Below are 14,865 nucleotides of genomic sequence, written 5' to 3' on the forward strand. Positions count from 1 at the left end.
TCTCGTAGCCGGTAATCTTGGCCTCGATGCCGTCCGACTTGTCTTTCAATGCCGCCACCGCCGCGCCGTCCTTGTGCTTCTGCTTCTTCTCCTGATTCTTCTCCTTGTCCTTCTTGTGTTTCTTCTCCTTGCGCTTCTTATGCTCCTTGGACTTGCTCCGACTACGGTGCTCCTTCTTCCGCTTCTTCTCCTCCCGCGCCCCCTTCTTGTCGCGCCTTCGCTCCTCCGAGTCGTCCTTGGTCTTCAGCAAACACATCTTCGACATTTCCGCCGTTCGCGACTTGAACAGGCCGCCGGAAGAAGCGGGGGGCGTTCTGCCTCTCCGTTCGCGCTCCTTCTCGCGCTCCTTGTCCGCGCGGCCGTCCCCCTTCATATCGCTTCTGCTGGACCGGAAGTCCGTCCTGCAATCGACTCTACCCTCCCGCTCGGGTCTCAACTCATGCCGGTCACGGAATTCGGACCTGTCCTTGGAACGGTCGCTGCTTCTATCCTTGTCACGCTTCCTGTCCTCCAGGAACACCTTCCGCTCGCCAGCGGTCAGGCTCAACGACGAAGGATCCACACGTCGCTCCAGCATCGGCGAGGATAGCCTCTTCTCCCGCCTGGGGGATCGGCTTCTCGATTGATTGTCGCTCTTCGAGTCGCGCCTCTCCAGGAAGCTCTTCATCGGGCTTACTTTCCTCTCCTTGCTGTCCTCGATCTTCTCGCCGAGGCGCTCCTTCGCGGACAGTCTGGTCGGCGAGTACGTCTCCGGGACGGGCTTGAATTTCGTGCGGTCGAGCTTGGCCTTCTTCATGGGCTCGGTGATCTCGACGTTCCTCTCGTTCCTGCCGACGTTGATCGTCACGTTCACGCTCTTACGCGGCTCCCGATTACCGCCGCCACCACCGGCCGCCGCCGGCTCCACCACCTCCAACACCTTGGGCTCGGGGTTCTGATACAGTATCTTCCGGCTCTCGCTGATCTTCTTGATCTCGATCGGCCGGATCGCGTTGATCGCCTTCTGGAATATCGCGTTCTCCGCGCGCTTCAGCACCTCCGACGTGACCTTCCCCGACTTCGGCTCGTCCGTCTGCATCTTCTCCGTAGGCGAGCCCTGCGCATCGTCGTTCTCGTCGTCCTCGGGCTTCTCGGCCGTATCGTCGCGCTCCCACTTGGACAGTTCCGGTATGGGCGCCAGGAACTCGTCCTTTTTCGGGGACTTGTCCGTCGGCGCCATCTCCTTCGAGTCGGCCTCGTGCTCCGACGACATCAGGGAGTACTTCTCCGTGATCACGGTGTTGATCTCCGTGTCGTCCAGTCCGCCGTAAAGGCTGTCGATCGGCTTCATGTCGGACTTGAGCTCCGGGATCGGCTTGAAGTTCGGATTCGGTGGATTCGTGCCGAATTCCGTGTGATCGATCCTACCTGGACTGGCCTCCTGGAATTCCGGCGGCTCCGGATTCATCGCCAAGGATTTGTCCTCGAACTCCTCCTTGATCAGCGGCACGAGCGACGTCGGCTCGCTGTGCATGCACTCCATCCTGCTCTCGATGTTGTCCTCCTCGTTACAGGTTTTCGTCGAGTCCGCCTTGAGCGGCGAGGAGGACATGTCGTCCGCCGTCTTTATCTCGGCCAGGGCGTCCTCGACCTCCATCGCTTTCATCGACTCGTCCTTGGCCACGGTCTCCTTCTGGCTCGACTTCTTCTCCTTCTTCTTCTTCTTCTTCTTTTCCTTCTCCTCGCTGTCCTTCTTCTTCTTCTTTTCCTTGATTTTCTTTTCCTTCTTTTTCTCCTCCGCCTTCTCCTCGTGATCCTTCTCCTTCTTCTTCGCGCGTTCCGGCGACAGGTCCTTGGCGTCGCCCCGGGACTTCTGCGAGTACGGGGTCAGGCTCTTCCTGCCGCCCTTCTTCCTCTCCGCCGAGCGTCTCTCGTATCGCTCGTGCCGGTCGCGATCCTTCTCGGACTCGTACTCGCGCTCGCGCCTCTCCTTCTCGCGCGGTCGACCCTTGTCGTCCTGCCTGTGCCGGTCTCGGTCGTCTCTGTAACTGCAACGAAAGACAACATGCTGCTGAATTATGCAAATGTCGCGACGGTACGAGAAGACCGTTCGACGAATCGCAAACGAAAGCTCGAGCATCGAAATTGCACGGAAAACCTGGCGATTTGTGTATGAGAGCCTCTGCAATTTTCCGCAACGTAGAAGAACGTACCGATCCTTGTCGTAGTCCTTCTTCTCGACGTGTCGGTCGTCATCTCGGCGATCGCGAACATGCCTGTCGTCCCGTTCCTTCTCCTTCTCTCTCCTGTCGCGCTCGTCCTTCTCCCGTATCCTGTCCTCGTGATCTCTCGGTACAGCCGGCCTGTCGCGATCCTCGCGATCTCTAGGTGCGATCCTGCGGTCCCTCTCGTCTCTCTCCCGCATACGATCCTCACGATCACGACCCCTTTGAAGAGCAGAAAATTGTCGAGTACAAATATTAACACAGTATTAATACACTCTGTCGATATCCAACTGAGAAAGAGAACAATAAGGAGGCAGATCCCAGCTGTTGTAGCGACGTACATAAATTATTATTGCGGGAGGATACAAATGTTCACATCGTGTATCATTCCTTGGCGCGTACCAAGGAATTTTTCGGACCAACGTACGCGACGTAAGGATTAACTTTCCATGAACGAACAGATCCTTGTTAATTATGGATCCCGGTTAATTAATAGAAACTTCTTAAACAATCTTCTCCAGTTGACAAATTAAACATTTGATTTTGTTTTTGTATAGGACGAATATTTATATCCTCCCGCAATGCACTACAATTTTGTGCTGCAAACGGTTCATTCAAACTTTTCTGTTACTCAAATAAGGTGAATACATGAATTTTAGCATATGCTTGTGTACTTCCTAAATTTTACTTTTGTGTGATAATTTATACACGTCGCTATTTGACTCTTGCTGGAAATTATCAAATGTTCTCAGCACGAAATTGTGATAATTATCAAGTAGACGACGGAGGAAACGAAACAAGAGCCAACAAGTTCCACCGGCGACAAGGTAAATCTCAGTGTTGAACGACAATGAGATTCATCGGGGCGTCTCAGAGACGTTACCTATCATCCCTCAAAGGCAATCTATCTCGCTCCTCGTTGTCGCGATCCTTCGATGAGTGTTCCCGGTCCTCCTGTTCCCTGAGCGAGCGCTGCCGCTCGCGATCATCCCTCAGGACCCTGTCGGAGTGCTCGACACCCGGTGGCGAGAGGTCGTAGTAGCCTTCGGTGCCGGGTGGTGCGACGTCGTCGAATCGTTTGTGAGGCGGAGGATCCCTCAAAGGACTGGCGAAACGCTGCGACGACGACGACGACGGCGGCGGCGGCGGCGGGGGCGGCGGACCGGAATACCTGTCGACAGAAAGCCAGTACAGCGCTTCACATACGTTCGTCAGGCAACGATCATACAACGCTCGTAGGTGCGACTCGTCGTTGACCAGAGGCCGCTTCTTTTTGCGCTTTTAGGAGGAAGTAACATATGATCGTGCGTCTTTTAGAAATCGTTACGACGACGCGAGAAGAAGGAGGAAGAGGAGGAGGAGAAGGACACCGCTCTACACGGCGTCCGGACGGTTGTTAGTAATGAAATCGATCGAGATATCCCACGATACTACATTGAGAAGATTGATAGTGGTATCGATAAAGTACTCCTGAGAAAATCGTATGTACGCGACTGAGGTGACGCGTGTGGCTCTCTTTGACAGAAGGTCAGTGTTCGCCTCTTTGAAATCCCTTTCTGTATCCTCCTTGCCAACGAGACTACTCTCCCCGTCTCTTCTGCCTGTCTCTTCTCCGGCTACACATACGTGGAGGAACACTTATCTTAATAGAAAATTCGACAATCGAACCAGAGAACCTGTCAGCCGGAACGTATGTACTTGCACTTTCTTTTTTCGAATTCGACTCTTCGCACTAGCTGAAAGAGAGCGAACAGGACGTGACACCACCTATTACCCAAAAAACTGGTTAAGATCATCATTAACTAAAGTTATAATATTATGAAGTACATAAATCAACATTCATAACTTTGTGTGGAACTTTTTGATGTGTAGCAGAAAAGAAATACGCTTTCTCGTAATTATACCGCGATTGCCGGTGAGACGTTATTTCCGTTAAGTTGCTCGCCAAGTCAACTCATTTCAACGAGAGGAACGCGTTCAAATGGTAGACAGTTCATATGGTACGGGAGGAAATTGTCGAATTGGAGTCTGTGCCGTTTGCACAGTCTGTTCGTTCATTGGCGACGTGATACACGTTTTTAGTAGCACGCCTTGAGAGCCGAGCATGGGAGAAGCGTATTTGTGAGCAAGTGGCTTTTGTTATTCGTTACAAATGTTGATTTGGTCCTGAATTCACCTGATTCAGAAACCACGCAGACGTGTCAATCAGCTGGCTAGCTTCTGCGGTCCCCACGACGGTCCTTGACGCTTTTCCTTGCTTCTCTCTTCTTCTTGCACTTTTTAGATTACTAACATATTTCATAATGTAATATATGTATACATACATATATATATATAATATATATATATATAATAATAATAAGTGTATCACATTCACATGCAATTTACAAAATTGTATATTCAATAATATTGTGGTAACATTTAGCAAGTAGATAAAGCACACTTACTGTATAGTATAATGATCCTTATATAAATTATATAAAGTATTGTACGTTACATATAGCATATTTTAGAGCAAACTTAAATTAATAAGTTTCTTACAGAAAGACTTAATTATGCAGCAAGAGATTATTATATTAAGCTAAACCAAAACTCTTTCTCTCTTACTTAATCCATAATTAGCGACAAATATCGTATATATATGATTAAATGTATACATAATTGCATAATTGCATGTGTATATATAATTTAACGAATATTATACTTAGTAAAACATATAACATCACATATCGTATTTATATAACTATCCTAAATGTATTGTAAAGGTATATCAAAATATACGTGATATATCTTAAATATATTAATATCATTATTGCTTATATGTTTTAATTTAACTGTAAGTATATACTTAATATGTATCTTAATTAACTTATAATTAATTATCACAGCACGTTCTTGCATACACAAGTCCGTTTAAGAAAACATACTTAGATATAGTTGCATAGAATAACTTAGAGTATAATATATATATATAGTTTACTTCCATAATATATATGTCCTACATCTTCGTTCAGGTAACTATTTAAGAGCAAATTATAAACAATTTCTCCATACAGATTAATATATACTTACTACTGAATTAAAATAAGTACTATTAGAACACAGTATAATACATATCAAGTCTGTAATAAAACTGTGAAATTTGAAGACACTGAATTATAAAATCGATTTCAGATTTTATAATTTAAATTTAATATGTGAGTTTGATTGTGTGTGTGCATGTGTGTCTGTTATGTGTCGAGTTAAAAGTCGGGTGATTCAGTTGTTTTGAATTCTTCTGCGTTTCATTCCGTGATTTATAGAATAAACCTGTAGAACTGAACGTTCAAACGCATTTTGCTCAGAATCATGCAACTTATTGTTGTATTTGTAATTTTATATCGATGTTGTTTCTCACTTTGTATATTTTAAATTTTATCGTATGTTGAGAAAGAGAATGGTCGATCGCAAAATAAATGTTTCCACTCAAAGGTTTATTCTATCTCTTTTCAGTGATTTTCAAGTTGTGTAAATGTGTAAATTCCTGTATACATTTTCAATATAATCAAAGTGCTTCGTTCTTTCATGTTGTGTTGAGTAGACAATTTTTCATCCGAAACGCTACCTACAACAATGTGGAAATTTTCGTCGACGACGGCAAATTTTCTCGTCACGAGGGAATGTCATCGAGAGACGTCTCGAACGCGCTCTATTCGCCCTACGCAGTCTTTTCATTGTCTTCGATATGTGTGTGTGTGTGTGTGTGTGTGTGTGTGTGTGTGTGTGTGTGTGTGTCGCAATAATTATATCAGCTGTGGTCCGCTTAATTATTTTATTACAATCATTCATTTTTAATGTACGAAATGCAATATAATGCGAGAAAGGGGATATGAGACTGGATGAGAGAGAAGCAAACTGCATTCTCCAGTAAAGATGCAGCCTACTTTTCTCTCTTCTGAGGACCATTTGTGATCAAATGGATAACAGTCGTAGAGAAGAGAATATATCGGGAGAACAAAGGAAACCTTCGTTCCGAAAATTTTCACTCCAGAGTCAAAAGCGCGCAAGCAAGTCACTGTTCAACGCGCTACAGCGAGGATCCCGCAACATTAAAAATTGCATAAATCCGTTATCTATCATCGTACTTGCACACAGATTTTTACACATACATTCTGGACATTTCATACTTAAGAAAAAATATAAGAAATAAAAAAAAATAGAATTGTAAAAATTGGCAACCTACGATATCCCTTAATGAAAGTTAAAACATTAAGGTGACACGGAATAAAGTACTGTATATGTATATAATTCACACACTCATTCACACATTGTATGTATATAATTCACATACTCATTCATACATTCTATCGTTTTACTTGTCGTCTGTAAAGATATTAATCTAAAAGTATAAATAATATAGTGATCATATAAAAATATAAAACTGCACGCACAATTAATCGGCGGCGTTGCTTCACTCTCGTTATTGAGTTAAAACTATAAAAACTTTGTTGAACTCTCTATACTATAAATATTTACTAGTTAATAAATATACGTTTTTTGTTAATATTTCACGAGCCGAATTAGAATATCAAGTATATATATATATATATATGCGAACATTTTTTTTAAATATATATATATATATATATATTTAAAAAAAATGTTCGCAATTGTAAAAGCTATAAAAATTTCGTGCGTCAAGAATTGTGGTCTTGACGAATCACAGTTTCTGAAGTGCAAACTACAGTCTAACTACATGTATAAAAGCGTATATATTTTTTGTAATAAAGTTTTCGAATAGAAAATTATTCAAGATATAGTGATATGTATAAAAGCGCAACTCTCCATCTTAGTCTTTCTCTTCGTCCCTCAGCGAGACTGAAGATATAAATTTATAAAAAAAATATGTATATATGTATACATAAATCTATACAATATCTCTCGAATATCACGGATATACGAGTCAGTACAAGCACAATCTCACACATACAACTTGCAAAAGGTAGCATTCTTGCAGTAATTAAAATGTATCTACGAAGTACAAGTTGCATAAATTCGGCAAGCTTATTACTCGCACTGATATATAATAAAAAAAACAAATGAATATCACACGTGATCGATTGTGACTGATTCGATTTACGTCACGACAACGACAATATCACAGTATCCCATTCTTACTCTACAAATCAGTGTGCAAAAGTGCATATTGCCAAATTTATGCAATAATATACTTCAACGTGTATACGCATATCGTATCAAGAGGACTTGCGGAATCATTCCGGTACGCACAAGTTTCTCGCTAATGAACACAACAAAGACGATTCGGTTTTCCGTATTTCATAACGCTTTTGTGTGATCCATCCGCCACACTTCCGCAGTTTTGTGCAGGGGATGGCGGCGGTAAGTAGGTATCGTCTTGGTAGACTGTCTGCTTAACGTGTACATGAATGAAAATACTATTGAGGCGAAAATACCTGTTGTAGGAATCATAATAGTCTTTCCTGTCCGTAGGCGGAGGTCCCAATGACATAAGCGGCGGTGGTGGGTGACCTCCAGTGACTAGATGCGGCATCAACGGCGGTATGTTATGCTGGGACGACTGGTTCCTTATGGGATATCTCGGCAACGGCCTCTCCCGAGGTGGCAAATCGCGCTCGCGATCTCTGAACTGATAATCGTGAGCCGGCGAGTCGCTGTAATAAGTGTTGTATCCGTCCCGGGGCTCGCGGGATCTCGGTCGTTCTCTCTCGCGATCCCTTTCTCTTTGGAATCTGAAAGAAACCGGGAAATCGCTCGTGTTACGACGAATGTAATTTGACGACGAAACACGTCCCTCGTGAAGCTTTGTCTTTAAAGCTCCTCACAATATTTACTTTGGTTGTTCTTTGACGACATTAGAAGCGAGGAAAATTAATACCAATTTATGTGACGGTATATGTGGAAATAAAAGAATACACGCACAAAATAACACACGTGATCGTATACTTGTAAAAAATGTCCGGACGCTTTCCTTTAACCCGAACAACTAATAAATAGCTATAAAATTAACGCAACAGAAATTATGAGAGAAGATAGATTAAAAACGCAAGCTGCATGTTACACTAATTTACGGCTATTTATTAATTGTTCGGGTGAAAGGAAAGCGTCCGGACATTATTACAAATGCGCTGAATCGATCACGAGTGTTATTTTGTGCGTATATTTTTTTATTTCCATATATGCCGTCAAAGTGGCACGATTTTCCTCGCTTCTGACGTCATAAAAAATAAAAAGATAAAAAACAGACAAAATGAGTATCCAGAAGTCTTAATATTCAATCTCGCTAACGTCGTGATTAAACCTTGATCTGGGTTTAAACTCTCTTCGAATACTTATGTCTGTTTTTACCACCGTGATCTGAATCTGATCGACGATTAACTCAACGGAACTGGCCAATCACATCGATCAGTTCAGTTAATTGGCCAACGCGATTCGTCAATTCCGTTGAGTCAATCGTCAATAAATTTAAATCATGATGGCAGAAACGGGGTAATAAACGGAGACTCAGGTTATCGGCGTTGGTGAAATTGGGCGTAATGGACAAATGATAAGACAACGGTAATCGAAAACACACCTCGGAGGTGATCTCACTGGCGATCGATATCTAGGCAGTAAATCGCGGTCTCGATCTCGCTCGCGATCCCTGTCGCGATCGCGATCGCGATCACGATCACGATCGCGCTCTCGGTCTCTTTCTCTGTCTCGCTCCCGATCCCGGTCTCTCTCGCGATCTCGGTCTCTCGACGGGGATAGCCTCGGCGACTGACTGCGGGAGTACGATCTGGATCTGCAACACGAAAATGAAGCTGAAAAAACTGCTGAGCGAGCCAAATGTGCGTATCGCAGGCATGGGAGCGGTTTAACTAGCAAAAATAGTGTTCTAAAAGTTTTAAGCTTGAAAAAACACGACTAAAAGCGAGTCTTTTCCAATGCCTGCTCCCCTGCCTGACATCGGCGGCGGTTCTTTGAAACCGTCGAGGCTGACCTGCTGATGGAGAAACTGCCGCTTCTCGACCTGTTATTCGACCTACGTTTCGGTGTACGACTACGAGGTCTGAGCGGTAACGGCGATCTGGACGAGCGACGCTTTGACGGCGGGCTGCGTGATCGACTGATGCGGGAAGCGAAAGGCGAACGACGACCGAACGAGCGCGATCTTGACCTGCTGTAGCTGCGGGATCTAGATCGTGTTCTGCTTCTTCGTCGGTGCTTCCCAAGACGTCTGTCTCTTTCGTCCTTCTCTCGGAGCATACGCTCGAAAGCCTCCAACGGGTCATCGATGATACTGAGAAAAGAAGAGAATTACATGTGTTGAGACGAACGATTCAATTGCGGGGACAGAGTCCGTCGATTGAGACACGAAGAATTCGCAGCTTACCCAGGCGGATTTCCGTTGTGTATGTTTCTACCCAGCCCTGGCGGAGGTGGTTGCAAACCTCTGTATCCCACTGCGCACACAACAAGACGGTTAAAGTGAGACGAAACCGATCACACTCGTCGCCCGAGGAAGCGACGAGTGTGCCTATTCACGATTCGTGATACAACGAATCCAGTATTATTGCTTACTGTGATGTAATCCTCTGATCGGCCTCGGCGGCCCATTGTAATTTCGAGGCGGCTGAGACGGCCGGTAGCCCTGCTGCTGATAAGGTGGCCTGTCGTATCTCGGTGGTCCGTAATGTGAGCCCTGCTGATGCGGATATATCGGTATCCGATGACTCATGTACGGATCAGGCAACAGCGGGGGATTGTGCGGCGGCACGTTCGGCGGCGGCTGATTGTAATTCGGCGGTGGGATACGCTCCTCGCCCGGCGGGAACGGTAACAACGGCGGCTGGTTGCCGGACGAAGGGACGTGCAGGTGGGGCTCGTCGACCTGGAACGTCAGTGGTGAAAATACGCGACGTGGGAACATCCGTGAACGCAGATAATCGCGATTTTACATCATCGGCAGCAGCGCACGCTTACCGTCGGAGTACCAGGACGATCCTCGTTGGATCTGCGTATACCACTGTCATAATGCATAGCAGGCGGGTAATGTCCATCATCCCCCAGGTGACCTTGATAACCTTTGGAAGGAGGTGGGTTCATTAAGTGAGGCGGCACCCCCCCGCTCGAGGATGGATAATCGCTGTGCTGGGAATGCCGGGGCGACAGGGATCGCCTGCGACTCAGTGGTCTTAGGTTCTCGATTCGACGGCCACGCTCTCCGCTTCTGCACATTGTCACAGAGAAACAACTTTTGTTTATCACTTGAACAGCAATAAAGCTGCGATGTAAACATATTGTCGTAGCCGGATGAGTTGCGTCTTACTGAGCTTTGAGCGACATACGTTTCTCTGAGTTGTAGACAATAACGTATCTTTTCTCATTTAAACTCTGACAATTCTTGTATATAATAGGATTGATACGACGAAATTTAAAGTTAGTATTAATCATTTTTCTTGAAAACCGTCGAAAATCTAGGTTTATTCAACATGAGATCGAGATATCTTCCTGAGCAACGCGTTGGGATAGTGATTCTACTGAAAGTAAGTCTCTGCTTGAGTCAGTTTACCTTTCACGGTGACTGTCTCTACTGAAGCTCCGTCGACGTTCTCTGGATTGTCGTTCTCCTGCATAGTCATTGTCCCGTTCCTTCTTCTCACGACACGGTGGCTCCTGGTTCCGTTCTTGCTCTCTCTCAGGCGAGCTTACAATAGCGGGGATCGGAAGTAAAGGCTCTGTCCCTGGAGGAGGAGGCACCTCAGTTTCTTCATCAGTTGTTAGTTTTGTTACCGAATCACTTTGTAAGTGTGACTCTGTGGTGGGTTCAGGCAGAGCTGTCAGAAGCACATCACAATACGATTAAGCAACTCGGATGGGCGAAAACTCGCTGCGGGATAGCGGCGTCGCGATATTTCGCGTTAGAGGCGCACTAATGTACGGGACATTTTCGCGCGTTTTGAGGTTATGTGTTTAATATCGTCAGCTGGCCGAATAAACCCGAATATATCGTCAACGATATATATTACGGTGCAAGATTAAATAACAACCGAGCGCACTCAATCGCACAACAAGCCACTCGACAAGTATTACTCGCTGCGTGATACAAAAACGCCAAAGCCACATTGGTTACATACTTCAATAATGGCGTCTGGCCTTTATATATGTGTATGTATTGTGTGTGTGTATGTGTGTTTTTTGAGAAATTTAATATATGGAAAGGTAGAAAGAGGTTCACCTTACGAGATATATATATATATATATGATGCATATATATATATATATGCTCTCTCACATATACTCTGTATGCAAATACATCATTTTTGTCAGTGCGCGATATAAAACGACGATCCGCGTAGGAGAGCAGAGAAATTGAGAGGTTATTTATTTGCCCTTCTATTTTTTTTTTTTAGTGTATATGTGAGATGGGAGACATTTTATATATCTTGAGATCTGACGAAAAAATGTAAAAAAAAAAAATATAACCTTGTTATTAATCAATATGTTTGAATTAAATTTGGATACTTGTGCAACTCAAATTAATTGAAGAAAATAATATATAATTATGATTATTAACAAAAATGACTAATAAGTAATTTAGAATAGTGTATTATATTTTTTAAAGGAGGCCTTTGGAAAAACTATCGGAAAATTTGTTCTTTCTCCAGTACCTAATTAAATTATATCAATTACTATGTGTGATTTTGTTTTCTATAGTATCTATATACATATATTGCTAAGAACTAATACAAACCTTCTATGTATATGCTGTAGTTTGATGTGTTATTAGTAATATATTATTAGTAATGTATAGATTTAGATAAATAAATATATATATATTGTAATATTAGGTAACTTGAAAATATCATCAATAGAACGATGAAAATCTTTTAAAATTGATATCCTTGATATAAAAATAACTTTGACAAGTATATATCGTGTAAATGTACATCTATCCAAATAAATGTATCACTAAATGTATTACAGACAAGACTGTTATAAAATGTTATAGGCAAGTATTTAACCAAGTCAACAATCGAGTTAGACTCGACAAAGTTTACATCAATATAACAAAATATTTGAACTTTAATGAATTCAGCAATTAATTATTGAAGGTCCCTGATATGATTAAGTAAGCACCACTCTCGGTAAGAAATGACGTATGCTGTTGCACACTAATATGTCACACTAATCAAGACTCAATGACGGACTATAACTATCAAACACAAGAAAACATCATACAAGAATACAGCCATTTTGATTGCATTATCCTAGTACATATCATAAAATTATCACAAATCTATTATTATACATTACACAATATCTTAGATCTATTTATTTCTTGTAGAATTATATATATATATATATGTATAATATACATAGGAACAGTAACAAAAATTATATGTGTCGAGAAACACTTACTGCTCGGCGTCTGTGGTTGCAAACTGCTAGAGGTGGCCGGAATCTGTTGCGAGGTTGTTGATTCGGGATTGACGGGTTGCGGCGGTTCTGCCGATTCTTGAGACGGTGCGCTAGGAACGGAGGACGATTGCGTAGTTTGAGGAGAAGCTTGACTAGTGGTTTGCTGCGCTTCAACCTTCGGTGGTTCGATCGGTGGCACAGCCACCGGCTGCTGTCCAGTATTCTGCGCAGGAGGAGGAGGCCGATACGTTTGTCTCTTGGCGTAGCCGGTCTCATTTTTGAAATTCATAACTGCGTTACGGAGGAATCGATTCGGAATAAGAGTCTCCGGCGACACGTCTTTCTCGTTACAATCCGGACACTCGTGTTCCTCAGACTCTAGTAAAAATGTGCGAATACCTGTAATACCGAAAGGAGAAAAAAAGAGACGTGTGAGCATAATCGTGATAATCTCGGCAGGAGAATATACAAGGTAAGGTATTTCTTAGACATCAATAATTTATGAAGATTTACATTCGTCGCAAAAGGAATTTCCGCAACACGGGATCATCACCGCGTCCGTCAGGAGATCCTTGCAGATATTGCATAGCAGATCCTCCGGTATCTCCGGTTTCTCCACTACGGGCTCTGGATCCTGAGAAAACGGCGGTCGTTCCTTCTTGCCTTCCTTGTAAGCTTGACTAAAAGTAACAGAAAGAAGTAACAATCACTCTCTGAACAATGTGTTTTAAATATATATATATATATATATATATATTATATATATAATATTTATCAAGTTTTATAAACAAATTTAAGTGAGTCCATCGGTCAAATTTAGATATTGCGATTGAAACTTACTGATCGATAGCAGGAACAGCGTAGTGTCCTGTAGGTGTCATCATAGCGCCAGGTACCAGAGGACCTTCAACTGGCACCATGAAACTACGGGGAATGCCTGTACTCTTCTTAATCTCGATCGGTTCTTGATTCGTACCTAATGGGCAGTTTTTTATCCAATGTCCAGGTTGATGGCACTTGTAACAACGATAGTTGGCAGGCACGTCACCAGTCTGGTTTGCTCCACGAATTTTCATATAGCTGTATACAAGAAAAGCTACCTATAGTTCGACCCAATGTGCGGTTTGGCTTATGTGAAAATGTGGCCTCACATGTGTTGTGATTCAACAAATGACAAATTAACACACTCAGGTCAGTGTTAATAGTTGTCACTTGAAACTCGTGAGGTACTCAGATTTTAATTCCAAGTTAAATCTGAGCTTTTCAGTTGAATCGTATGACATATTTGACAACACATCTGTACACGCTATTCAACTGAGAAACTCATATTTCCCTGAATTCAGATCTGGCTATTTCAACAACAACCTGAAGCAAGTTTCAAGTAACAACTACTAAAACAGGCCTTAATAAATGATTAAATTACTTACTTAGACGGATCGTAATCTTGAGTCGACTGTGTCATCATCGCGCGGATTTTATCCTCCTCGGAGCCATCCAATCTCGTGAGATCGACGGCTCTACCCAAGTTAGTCTCGTCCTTTAAGTTATTAAATGAAGGGGTTTCATTTCGGTCCCAAGAACGCTTTTGTTGTACCGTGAGTGGAACTCTAGCAACAATAAGGCTAGTGTTCTTGGCGATCAATGCATTATCATCGGTGTAATCTATGGAAATACATTAACCGTTAATTAAACATCCGATACATAATCCAAGTACCATTTCAATGAAAAAGGAGCAATTTCTCCGTGAGAAAATATGATATATTTGCCTTCTTTCGTTTGTGCATTGGTAATCTGCAGATCAAAGTCGGTATTCTTGCCGATGCGTTTCTGATGAAAAATAGCTTTCTTTAAATCTGCTACGGAAATATGCAGTCCATCAAACGACACGGTGTCATAGTCCAGGGTGGATTTAAATTTATAATGCACTGACATTGTTACCACTTAGATTACCTGGAAACGTACATAAGAAACTTACTAATGTTCGCATAATGTATAATAACAAATAGATAATATAGATGATACGGATATCGCAAATATAAGAGTGCTATTCACAGAGAAATGACCATGCTAAAGTGCTACAAAAAAATGTCGAGAATACAAATTCGCACAACATCTTGCAGCAAGAAAGAAAAAAAAATCACGTTTACGTCAGGAATGCGCATCGTGCAACGGTAGATTGACGAGATCTAAGCTCATCTCTCTCTCCCCCTCTCACTCCTTCCCACCCTCCCGCCCT

General features: G+C 43.0%; 1 protein-coding gene across 2 annotated transcripts in view; it reads right to left on the reverse strand.

Annotated features, from left to right (window-relative positions):
- Nucleotides 1-14,865, reverse strand: part of LOC106743294 (E3 ubiquitin-protein ligase RBBP6) — a 15,996-nt gene that overhangs the window by 674 nt on the left and 457 nt on the right. The window contains exons 2-16 of one of the 2 annotated variants that reach the window (XM_014616999.1): nt 14,396-14,579; nt 14,057-14,291; nt 13,470-13,709; nt 13,143-13,309; nt 12,630-13,028; nt 10,780-10,951; nt 10,191-10,437; nt 9,789-10,098; nt 9,601-9,670; nt 9,208-9,507; nt 8,797-9,009; nt 7,658-7,954; nt 3,088-3,375; nt 2,193-2,426; nt 1-2,027 (exon numbers count right to left, since the gene is read on the reverse strand). The exon at nt 1-2,027 is cut by the window's left edge and continues 674 nt beyond it. In XM_014616999.1, the coding sequence (XP_014472485.1) occupies nt 1-2,027; nt 2,193-2,426; nt 3,088-3,375; nt 7,658-7,954; nt 8,797-9,009; nt 9,208-9,507; nt 9,601-9,670; nt 9,789-10,098; nt 10,191-10,437; nt 10,780-10,951; nt 12,630-13,028; nt 13,143-13,309; nt 13,470-13,709; nt 14,057-14,291; nt 14,396-14,561 (5,365 nt within the window). In that variant the 5' untranslated portion in view covers nt 14,562-14,579. Of the gene's footprint in view, nt 2,028-2,192; nt 2,427-3,087; nt 3,376-7,657; nt 7,955-8,796; nt 9,010-9,207; nt 9,508-9,600; nt 9,671-9,788; nt 10,099-10,190; nt 10,438-10,779; nt 11,045-12,629; nt 13,029-13,142; nt 13,310-13,469; nt 13,710-14,056; nt 14,292-14,395; nt 14,580-14,865 lie in introns of both variants that reach the window. The other variant, XM_014616998.1, reaches the window with a different exon arrangement.

Source organism: Dinoponera quadriceps, unplaced genomic scaffold (assembly GCF_001313825.1).
Source record: "Dinoponera quadriceps isolate SergipeBrazil2010 unplaced genomic scaffold, ASM131382v1 scaffold616, whole genome shotgun sequence".
Taxonomy (NCBI): Eukaryota; Metazoa; Arthropoda; class Insecta; order Hymenoptera; family Formicidae; genus Dinoponera; species Dinoponera quadriceps.